This window comes from Xiphophorus maculatus, chromosome 13 (genome assembly GCF_002775205.1).
Source record: "Xiphophorus maculatus strain JP 163 A chromosome 13, X_maculatus-5.0-male, whole genome shotgun sequence".
NCBI classification, from domain to species: Eukaryota; Metazoa; Chordata; class Actinopteri; order Cyprinodontiformes; family Poeciliidae; genus Xiphophorus; species Xiphophorus maculatus.
The window spans coordinates 25,156,652-25,168,805 of record NC_036455.1 but is presented as its reverse complement, the minus strand read 5'-3'; the positions used below and the strand labels follow the sequence as shown (position 1 = coordinate 25,168,805).

Here is a 12,154-nt window from a genome sequence, read left to right as displayed (position 1 = left end):
CCTTTTAGAGATAAGGATTGGGAATTGAAAGCGTGTGTTCTACCTACAATGTGTGTACTGACATGCACATAGTGCATAGTGTGTCTCTGAGCTTTCAAGGACATGACTTCTTAGGACTGAGGTTATGGATAAAGAGTCCAACAACAGTCAAAATACATTGCTTCACCTGAAGAGATTCATAACCTGCCTGTCAGCCAGTGAAAGTATTGTCCAAGGTTTTCACTATTTCCTTAAAATGTGACTTTATCTCTCAAGTCAAAACAGTTTTTTCTTTCTGTAACACTACCTTAATTGTGATGACGACTCTTGAGAAGAGATGAGCAACTTACCCTGCATCTTGTGGGAGCAAAGGGCAAATCTCAGAGCATCTGTCCCACACTGGGGTATTCCATTAGGATAGTCTTTACTCTGTAGGGAAGCAGATAGATCAGACAAGTAAGAAAAAGCAATGACTGTACCCAGCCAGCCAGCCAAACAGACTGAAGAGTATAGGACCTGTGCTTTCATAGCAACTAGTTGCTCCCTTGGATCTAGGTTTCCTTCCTTCACTTTCTCCTGAAGTCTCTATAACAAAAACAAAATGCAAGGTGAGTTTTACATTCTAGCACCTTAAGAGAAATGGTAAAGACCTGTTTTCTGTGATAACCTCAATATAACATCATTGTTATCATGTTGATAACAATGAGAAATACACACTGCATTTTCCTCAGTGTGTATTTCTCATTACAGAGTCATTTATATTTAAATAGAACTCCAAAATTAGCACTCAAGGGGAAAAGAAAATACAGTCCCAGAAGTGCATAAAATTGCTGTTTGTGGCTCATTTTTATAGAAAATATTTTATTTTACTGGATCAGACCAGGAAAAGGATAAAAGGATGGATGATGACCAATTGAAAGACTGGCAATGTGACAATATGTGTGGAGCAAGTTTAACAATTCTAGTTTACCACTTAAATAAGTTCCTTCAGCACGTTCACACATTTCTGAAACTATATAAGAAAAAAAACAGTAGAGTTATATTAACAGCAAAATCTGGAATGTGTCTCACCTTGAGAGTGACTCCATGTATTACATCTAATGGGTCAATGACATTTCCAAGAGATTTACTCATCTTCCTGCCATATTTATCTCGTACTAAGGAGTGAAACAGAACCTGAAAGGCATGACAGAAAAAAAAAGTGAATCAGTCAATTCACCTCATCCGTCACAGTTAATACTAGGTTTGCTTTGAGTAACTCAGTATTCTTGTAAAACCAGCCTGTTTAAATGGTAGTTGTCCAGTCAGTTCAGATCCCAACATCACCATCCTAGCAACCCAAAAGAAGATGAGGTCACTGCCAGTCTCCAGAACAGAGTTGGGGTAGAAGCGCTGGAGGTCAGGGGTCTGTTAACAAATGGGATTTCCATAAGAGATTTAAACTTTTCAGGAGTGTATGTTTAATTCTGTTGAGTGGTGGGACAGGAAGTACCTTTTCTGGCCAGCCAAGCATGGTGAAAGGAAACAGGGCTGAGGAGAACCACGTATCTAGAACATCTGGGTCTGATTCAGAGATTAATTCCATTGTGAAAACATTAAGGATTAAGGAAACAGCTGTATGCTTTTAATTAATTTGTTAAACTTCACTTAATATAGCAAGCTTTTATAAAGCAAGAGTGGCCCAAATCGTGTTCTTGTTGCTGAAAACGGAGTGAAACTGGGCCCAAAAGAAGTATCTTTTAAGAACGTGAACAACTCAAAGTTATGGATCTACAGTGATTTACACTTCCCTTTATAACAAAAAAGTTGACTTCTTTATTTGTTTAATTATAATTATTGTATGCTTAGCTCATTGTTGAGCAGTGAAAAACAATTCCTTTTTTTGTGGTTTTAAAAATTTTTTTTGGTCAGTGAGTACTTATGACTTGATGATTTTGGCCCATGTGACAAAAAGTTTAGACTTAATTTTCAGCATTTATACAAAAAAAATCTAACAAATGGTTGTTGGTGCAAGACAGGCTAGTCTGTGTACTTCAGAAACTTTTGATCTATTGTGATTTAAAAAAACATCTTAGATTTGAGGGGACATGATGTAATGAAAAAGAAAGAAAACGGTCAGAAAATGTGAGATTATTCATTTTCAACAATAGCATCTTGATTACATACTGATCTGATATTGTGATATCCTACAACAAAGGTACACAGAACAAAATCCCTGAACGACAAGCAGAATCTTAAAGCAAAACATCACAACAAACCTGATGCGTCAGTATGTGTCATGCTTGTTTACAAGCAGTGACGTTTTTCCATCCCCCCAATAGATTATGTTGTGTGATACAAGAAGTGTTGGCCTAACCGTGCTGACTGTCCTATGGGCCTACATGTGAAGGGGGCCCAGGTATACGCCTATTCCAGAGTGAAACCATTCCATTGTCTGCTGCTTTTACAATGGAAACAGACAAAATGGGGTGGTGTGCCAAATTCAGTAGAAACAGGGCATAAGAAGTAGATGAAAAGAAAAAGTCTTCAATAATCATGGGATAAACTGAAACTTTGGGAATGAATGTAATGCTTCATTCAAAGCTGCTAAAAAAGCAGGAAAGTAAAAGGGTGTTACCCTGTCGCAAAGTGATGTGTTCTGGGTTCACTCCATATTTTACGGCAGCTCTTTGTCGGGCCTCCTCTTCACTCTTCCCCCAAACCCAAAGCTCCTACCACAAAGTAACAGTTACTCCAGCAGGAGACAGACTGACACTGGCAAGAAATATGGCAAATGATTATACTATTAACACAGAAAAACATTACTACGGCTTTTACAAAGCTGTTGTTTTCTGTGTGTATGTGGGCCAAATCATACTTTCAATATATTAGTGCCATTTTTACAAATAAATCACAGACCAACCTCTTCTTTAGTTGTTGAATTGGGAAGCTGTACTTGGTAAGCAGGGATCTGATGACCCCACCAAAGTTGCCTGGATATGCACCAGTCACTGTAGTGTAAATAGCAAACAAACAGTTACAAGGTGTTCAATTGTTCAGTTACCATCAGAGTGGAACCATTTCATGTACATCAGCACGTAGACCTAATGTTTTCCAAATGTGTACTGAAGTTCATCAAACTTAAAAATCAGGACATCTGACCTGATGCTGGACAGCCAGTTCTTCCACGTCTTGGTGTAGGAGTGAGGAATGATTTCTAATTGGCCATCCTCTACAGCCTGCCATTAAAATACAAATCGTTCTTTTTAATATTTGAATATTAAATGTTTATAAATACTTTCACATTATGATGACACGACCTCATTATCATAAACATAATCATCAGAGGCTTAGTAAATTATCAGCATTTCACATTCACAAACCTACCTCTATAGCTTTCATAGCCATTGTATCACAACGGACAAACCACTGCTTTTTTAGAAGTGGTTCAATGATGTCTCCTGAGCGACTAAGGATCAGAGGAGAGGAAATAATAGGTACAAAAAGTTAGGGACATTATCACATTAGTGAGGTTGATATGATCTGATAAAGCTTCACTTGTTTTTGGTCAGCTGCAATTGCAATATTTACTAAATCTCACCATAAGAAGAAAAACAATATGTCAGAGATTTATCTAATAAAGTCTTCAAAATCAGATGTTTACTGGCAGGGGGATTACTATCTCTTTAAATAATGAGAGAAAGTACAGATGATGATGTCATGGCTTTGGAAACTTCTGATAGGTTTGAGTCAACTGGAAGAGAACAGACTGTAACACACTGCTTTGTTTTGCCCTATGGGAAAGACAGAAGAAATTAGCACATATATCAGGAAGAGAATCATGGAGCTCCAACAGTCTGGTTCAACCTCAGAACCAGATGCCTGAAGGTACCACATGTATGTCTTTAAGCAATTATAAGTAAGTTTAATTGTGATGGGAATGTCCAGCCATCATGTCACTTAGGAAGGAGATTGGTTCTCCATCCCAAAGATGAGCAAGTTTGGAAAATGTTAAATTTGTCTCCAGAACAAAAGCCAAAGACTTTGTATAGATGCTAGCTGAAGCTGGAAAGACAGTCATCATCCACAGTGAAACACATAGGCTGAAAGGTCACTCTGCCAGGAAGAAGACATTACTTCAAAAAATAAAAAACATAAAAAAGGTAGATTCACATTGGAGACATGTCCTGTGGTCTGATGAACCAAAAGTGGAAGTGTTTCCATAATGACCATTGTTACATCTGGTAGAATAAGGGTGATGCTTGTAGGCCAGAGAAATATTGAAGCAGTATCTAAAGACATTAGCCAGGAATTAACGCTTACAAATTCAAACTCAGCATTCAGCCAAACTGATTACAAAGTGACATTGACAACAAAATCTATGTTTTAGCATGGCCATCACAAAGCCTTGATCTCTATGACTTGTGTACAGATCTGAGAAGGTGTGTGTGAGTGAGGCATCCTACAAACCTGACTCAGTTCCATCACTTCTGTCAGGAGGAGTGAGTAAGAATTCCAGCAGACTATTAGAAAAAGCTTGTAGAAGGAAACCCAAAACATCTGACCCAAGTTAACTTGATCAAAAGCAGTGATACTAAATTTGTAGGGAAATGTGTGTTATCTTCTAATTTTGAAGACACTAATAAATAATTCTCTTGTTGTTGTGCCCCCTCAGTGTTTAGTTCAGGGAGGGACATCCTGCAGCTCTGTGTCCCTGATTTAAGACAACTGAAAAAATTGGCTATACTGCCTCCCTTAGCGTGTAGTAAAGTTTTTCAAATACCTTCTATTAACATTAATATTTTTTTCAGAAAAGAGACATCTAAAATTTCTACCACACCAGCCCTCATGGACTGGAGCTTGGCACCAATGCTTTTGATGATCTACTGAGATAAGACAGCATTGTCTCAGGACCAACTTTCATGTCAGGAGTAATAAATCCAGACAAATGTTCAGACTTGTTGAGCATCCTGTCTTTTCTACTACCTGCAGATGGGTAAAGTCATGGCGTGATTCTTCTTTCCTCTGAAAAGGTTTTTTTCAACAAGACCATTCACAACCAGCTGCCTGGCATCAAACCGCTTCACACCCTTTAAAGAAACAAAAAGGAACAATGTGTGATATGTGACAGAATAAAAATAAAAGTGAGATGTTCACCACTTCTTTGGAAGCATGAACCTAAGGTGACTCAACATTTTCTAAGTCTTAGTACTTCATTATGTTTAAGCTGAGATAGCTAAGAAATTAACAATAATCATACATGCTCAACACTGGTATTGATACATATCTAGCACACTGATTTTCCTGCACCTCCAACCACTGTCCACACAATGGCTCCATAGTTCCATCTCCTCTAATAACCGAAGGGCGGGGCAGAGAATGCTTCTGTGACAGATGGAAGTCCATAAAGTCATGAGCAGGAGTCACCTTCACAGCACCTACAAAGTTAATACAAACAACAGATATTATTCCACAAAAGCATACATATGATTTAATGCTCTTAGTTTGATGAAACTGTTAGGGTGTTTTCACACCTGGTAGACTCAGTTTGATTGGGGACCAAAATTGCAACATCTGCTACATTCTTAGCTGGTGCGGTTTGTTTTCACACTGCACTGAGTCAAACAATCCAAATTAATTGGAAAACTTGTTCACCCCCTGACATGTGGTGGCACTGCACCAAAACTACTGAAAGAAATGACATAAAAACCTACCAGGTAAACTACTGTAAATTTCCTCTTCACAAAATGTAAACTAAAATGGAGTGGCATCAGATCTAACAGTGTAGGATTTCTCTTTTGTCTCTGGTAAGAAACCATGATTTCTCTCTGTAGCGCTAGATTTGTGCATTTATTTTGGCTCTAGTGACCCAGAATGCCCTGTGCTATGGTTTACTTCCTGCTTTTGGAGTGTTCTTTGGTTCACTTGCATCCACATACCATATATACATTTGAACCGTGCCAGATTTCACTTCAACCGAACTGAGAGCAAGGTTTTGAAGTTCGCTTTTCTGGTCCATATCAGAGTTCAATTACGCATTCACACCTCCCCCCAAAAAACTGGACTTTAGAGACAATCGAACAAGAGTTATATTGAAACGGACTAACAGGGCTGGAGTGAATGCACACTGGTACCTGTTCCCATATCCATGTCCACCATTGTATCTGTGATGATGGGGATGAGTCTGTTGGTGAAAGGATGTTTACACCTTAGTCCATGGAAAGTCTAAAACAGAGAGAAAGATGTCCATTGTATCAATTTGTCAATAATGATTAGAAACTCCTAGCTTGGATTCAATACACATATAAGGCAGGCAAAATGGTAAAAAGACTAAAACAGGGGCAGAGTTCAGAATTGGTCCAGCCTGGAGAGTCCAGGCATGGCCCAATGAAGAGGGAATTCAGAAAGGTTTCAAGCAGTTCATCAGGCAAAACAGTTATTGCCTAACAACAATGTCTGTCAGAGTATAGGTGAACATGGACCACATCAGCATGCTATAGATGCAAGTCATCTGAATTTTATTTTATCTATTACAGTGGGAGCATAGTGAAAATGTGGCTTTCAATTAATGCCAGTTTTATCAAATTCCTGTTAGACAAATCAAATTTGGAGAATAAGAAATAACTGAGTCCAAGTTAGTTTTAACTGCTGTGCAATTTAGAACCCATTAGACATATCATTTAAAAAAACTGACTGTGTTGCTTACTTTCAGGAATAGAATAGAATAGAATAGAATAGAATAGAATAGAATAGAATAGAATAGAATAGAATATACTTTATTGCATATCCCAAGGGGAAATTGCGTATTCGTTGACAAGCTACTCCACTCAAGGTGTTAAATATTAATATTAAGTGATGTAAGTATTTCAATATGACTGAAAATAAATAAATAAATAAATAAATAAATAAATAAGCATGCACATGCAGATATGTTCATCTATAAAACTATAAATAAGTGCAGATAAAATGCGATTTTAGTTACTCAAGTTTGGGCATTGGGCAAGTCTAATGTCTACAGGCAGAAATAATTTCCCCCGTTGCTCTGTGGCGCACTTTGGTTTAATAAGCTTCTGGTTGAAGGTGCTCCTGCAGCCAGCCAGCACATTATGAAGTGAATGAGACTCGTTGTCCAAGACGACCTGCATCTTGGACAGGATCCTTGTCTCTGACACCTCCACTGCACTCCAACAACGTCACTGGCCTTGTGGATCAGTCTATTCAGTCTGTTGGTGTCCTCCACCTTCAGCCTGCTGCCCCAGCACACCACAGCATACAGGATGGCACTGGCAACCACAGATTCATAAAACATCCTAAGCAAGGTCTGGCAGATGTTGAAGCACTTCAGCTGCCTCAGAATGTAGAGACCAGTTTATTGTTAATGTGGAGACCCAGATATTTATAATTCTCCACAAAGTCCACACTGACCCCCATGATAGTAACAGGAGTCATTGGCGTCTTGGTCCTCCTCCTCACATCCACCACCCGTTCGTTTGACTTTGTCACATTGAGCTGCAGGTGGTTCAGCCCACAGGTCTCAGTGCAATAAAAGTCAGATGGATAGAGCATTAAAGTGCATGAACTGTGGTCTGCCAAGGGGGAATCCACCTGCATCACTGTCAGTAGAGCCGGACAAATAGTGTTGAATGCACTGGAGAAGTCAAAAACATAATTTTCACAGTGCTCACCGGCTGGTCCAGGTGAATGTATACACGGGTGAGCAGGAAGATGATGGCGTCCTCAGCTCCAAGTTTGGGCTGGTAGGCAAACTGCAAGGGGTGGTTGGACCAGAGGCCAGAGCTGCTCCAGGACAAGTCTCTCCAGGGACTTCATGATGTGGGAGGTCAGCACCACAGGGCTGTAGTTCTTGGAATCACAGGGTCTTTGGCACCGGAACAAGGCAGGATGTTTTCCACATCATAGGGACCTTCTGTAGGTGCGAGCTCATGTTGAAAATATGCTGGAGGACTCCACAGGGCTGGATAGCACAGGCTTTGAGCACCCTCAGGCTCACACCAACAGGACATCCTTGACAGGGTGGAGTCACACTTGCTGTCTTCTAACACCATCAGTGGTGATGTTTACCACAGAGGTGGCCGGCTGAGGGATGGGGGCATGGTCACTGAGTAGAAGAGGAGGTGTGAAGGTGAAACTCACATGGGGATGAGGAGCGAGAGGGAGACTGAGGCGCGCAAACTGTGGGTGGAGAGCAGCAATAGTATTGATAGGATATGGGAGGCAGGTGAAGGGGCCACAATGTCAAATCTGTTAAAAACAGGTTGAGTTCATTGGCTCTATCAATGTTGCCCTAAACCACACTACTGTCTGCTGACCTAAACTCAGTGATATTCCTCATCCCTCTCCAGGCCTCTCTGGTGTTTTCCTTCTGGAGTTTCCTCTCTAGCTTCCTCTTATAATGCTCCCCAGATAGCAAACGATGGTAATTCAACATTGAATTATGGTCAAAAAGGTTGATTATTCATTGAGGTCGACAATTGATGGTGGATCAACCATGAAAAAATGATATTGTCCATATAGGACAATATCATTTTTTGTCATTGGTCATTCTTGTTTGAATGACCAATGTAGTTCTTTTATGGTTTTGTTTTCTTGAATAACTAAGTTCATATCTGTTGCTAAAGTTTAGCTGAGTCTTGGAGTGAACTATTGAATGTCGGAGTTTTTCAATGTGATTATGTGTGAATTCCAGACTTAACCAAAGGTCTTTTATTTCGTTGCATAATGTAACAAGAATATTCATTTTTTAGAGAGAGAACATGCAAAGTCCACACAGCAGTGACACCAATGATACTGTATTCAGCAACATAACTTCATATATCTTGTAAGTACTCACCTGATATCGAGGATCATCAGGGTGAACAGCTACAGCCACATCTCCAAGCATCGTCTCAGGACGAGTCGTGGACACTGCCACTTCACCATCTGATACACACACACACATATATGTATAAATACTGTATATGTATATATGTGTATGTAATATTAATGTAACAATATTATAAATGTGAAGTTTGTCAAAATTTATTTGTTCTTTGAATTTATTTTATATGTTTCTTCAGACATCTATTTGTGTTTTAAGTTCTGTTATGTTGCTCTTGACAGTGGGTGGTTACCATAGTAACCAGTAACTGACCGCTCGTCCCCTTTTTCTGTTGCTGCCTGTAACTGTGGGAGCAGAAGCTGCTGGACTGACAATAACCACCAACTTGATTTTCTCTATTCTTAGAACAAATACAATGAACCTGAATGTGTCTGTCATGAAGTCAGCCTATTGGATCTGAGACGAGCAAAGAAGGGTTACATCTGGTGCCATGACCTCGTGACTCCTGAAGATCAGCCTTGAGCTAATTAACATCCTATCGGTTGAAGTCAGTCTTCACATGAACATTCAGGTTTTACTGCGTACAGCAATTAGTGGATCAGATGATTAGAACAGCATTTGAGCATCATTCTGCTGACATTTATTGATTGCTGTATTAGTTTATATATATATATACACAAATAAATAAGAAGATAGATAGACATATAGACAGAGTCTATTTTCTGAAAAGGTTGTTATTACCACCAGGGAGAGAACTACAACATACAGGATGCCGTCAAGAACTGACTTTGGGCACTCCTGCTATAAATGTACTGAAAATCTGCCTCTTCAAACAACTTCTCAGTTTGTCTGGCCCAAACATACCTATTTGTGAAATTTCAAAGGAAAATGTGTTTTGTTAATCTATTATCTGGCATATTAATAAAACTTATTCCACAATCTGACCATAACTACGATATATTTAACTTCACATGGTTCCCAACCCATATCTCCATATAACATCATTTTAGGAGTATTTCTGTTCACACCTTTATTTATTGCTGAACCTCATGCTCTTCCAGTCTGACTGAACTTTAATACCTTCTTCAAATGTAACATATTCATCCACAGTAAATCAAAAATATTTATATGTTTTTGTAATAGACAAAGTAGTAGACCCAAAACTAAAAGTAAATATTGTCAATACATGACACTGTTTTCTGAAATGAATAACTTGAGTTTTATCACAATTTATTCTTAACCTTATATCCCTATGTATATGTATGTATAGAGATATACAGTATATGAGGTTAAGGATAAATTGTGATAAAACTATATGGATTTCATGTATGTATGCATACATATACATACACATATATCCATACACATATATATATCGATAAATCGATCGATCGGTAGATCAGTAGATATATTGATATTTACAGATATCAATATAACACAAAGCAGATGAAATTAAAGACCACTGTTAATGTTTCCACCCACCAATACTCACCAATGCCTTCGACAGGATATGCAAAGGTGAACATTGTTCCAAATTCCACCTTATTCTCATATCCAGGGACAGACATTAAGGTTGGCCCAGACACATCCTTGGTCTCCACCTAAGACAAATGAACAACTTCAAGTTACTCTTTGGATAGAAAATTACAAAAGTGTTCAATCTTAACTGAAAATGTGCACCAGATGAGCAAAATAAAATATGTTAACTTATGAATGTAAATTATAAGTTTGGGTGTTTTCCCTGCTGCTACCTAAAAAAAATTACATTTTATAATGACAGCACAGTTTCCACAGTTCAGCATAACTTGCCATAAACGTAATAATTCTGCATTCTGAATTTGTCAACCTGAAAGAAATAGTTTTCTTTTTAGTAATTTTAAATATATATATAATTTTCTATATATATATATATATATATATATATATATATATATATATATATATATATATATATATAATTTTTAATATATATATATAATAATTTTCTTTCAACTCATTTGTTATTGACTAAGACCGTGAAACGGTCATTTAGGCATTTCAAAAATCTTTTAAACTTTCAAAATTGGGTTTGAAGTTAATATTATGAAACATCCAGTTGAAACCATAAAACTTAGGCAAAATAAAGACAGAGCAAAACGTCTGATATAGGGAGTTTCTTACCTCTATGTCAGAGATTGCAGACTGAAGAGCACAGCTCCAGTTGACCAAACCCTCTGAGCGGTAAATAAGACCAGAATCACACAGTCTGACAAAAGCCTCAGTTACAGCTCTGCTAAAACCCTGAAATCATACAAAAATAAGACAGTGAAATATGTTGTATTTGATAGATATTGAAACAACGTACAAATAGAAATTTCTATAGTAAATGGGTTTGCTGCTTCCTATACAAGGAAGAACAAACACCTCTCAGTAAGCTGACTGAAAAAAAACCCAGAGAGCTGATCAACCCTGTTCATGACACAGCAATTGAATCAACTGAATTGAAGTCAGCAGAGCCGCAGAAAATATTTGCATTTACAGTAAAAATCAGTATTTTCTATTAGTAGGAAGGAAAAAAACTGTCTACAGGCTCTTACTATTTTTGTTTCTCCAGGTTGCCAGACAGATGCAAATTTTACACACAAACATTTTAAACACTGGGTGATCTCACAGGGTAGGAATAAAATATCATTAAAAGCCTCACTGGATCCATAGTGAAACAGGCTCTGCTCCAGTCCAGAGAAGCACCAAGCCTCCTCAGCTGGTGATAAATCTCTTCTCCTTTCCTGGGACACAGGAGAAGAGGTCAGGGAGACTGAAGCAAACGCTGAGCACATCATTCAACCAAACTGGGTAACACTTTATTTGAAGGGGTGGCAATAAAGGTGGCATGACACTGTCATAAACAATGCACAACACCTGTCATGAACATGAAAGAGTGTTCATAAATGTTTATGACTGTTGTAATTTACTGTCATTCAGTAAATAATGACACCTTTAATGCAAAGTTGACATTGTTTAAAATGTGTTTGCTATCACAACTTGACACTAACCAAGAAATCATATGTCCTATCAGAGCTCGTGTTAACGGAATATTTTCCGTATTTGACCGGTTATTTTCTTAAACGACCGAAAAATTTAAAGCCCGTCCATCATTTGACAGATTATAATTAACATCCGACTGGTGCACATGGGAAGACATTACAGACTTTATGCAAAGATTTCATCCCAGAGGCAACTAAAATCAATTAATAAAAAAATCCTTTCTGAATATCATCTCAAGGACTCTGAACTAAATGCGTCTTTCTGACTGGGAGTTGACAGCGCGTTTAAGAGCTATGGACCGGACGCTTTGGAGCGTCCGGTTCAAACGCACAT

The 12,154-nt window shown here is 38.2% G+C and overlaps 1 protein-coding gene across 5 annotated transcripts in view; it reads right to left on the bottom strand.

Moving 5' to 3' along the window:
- The window catches only part of vars2 (valyl-tRNA synthetase 2, mitochondrial), a 33,532-nt gene that overhangs the window by 12,241 nt on the left and 9,137 nt on the right, over positions 1-12,154 (bottom strand). For all 5 annotated transcript variants that reach the window (XM_023345038.1, XM_023345040.1, XM_023345041.1 and 2 more), the window contains 16 exons: positions 11,481-11,562; positions 10,958-11,077; positions 10,290-10,398; positions 8,810-8,898; positions 6,093-6,183; positions 5,269-5,396; positions 4,945-5,048; positions 3,346-3,427; positions 3,121-3,197; positions 2,882-2,969; positions 2,597-2,690; positions 1,472-1,542; positions 1,261-1,386; positions 1,051-1,155; positions 496-564; positions 330-408 (listed from right to left, as the gene is read on the bottom strand). In XM_023345038.1, coding sequence (XP_023200806.1) covers positions 330-408; positions 496-564; positions 1,051-1,155; positions 1,261-1,386; positions 1,472-1,542; positions 2,597-2,690; positions 2,882-2,969; positions 3,121-3,197; positions 3,346-3,427; positions 4,945-5,048; positions 5,269-5,396; positions 6,093-6,183; positions 8,810-8,898; positions 10,290-10,398; positions 10,958-11,077; positions 11,481-11,562 — 1,514 coding nt within the window. The remainder of the gene's footprint in view (positions 1-329; positions 409-495; positions 565-1,050; positions 1,156-1,260; positions 1,387-1,471; positions 1,543-2,596; positions 2,691-2,881; positions 2,970-3,120; positions 3,198-3,345; positions 3,428-4,944; positions 5,049-5,268; positions 5,397-6,092; positions 6,184-8,809; positions 8,899-10,289; positions 10,399-10,957; positions 11,078-11,480; positions 11,563-12,154) is intronic.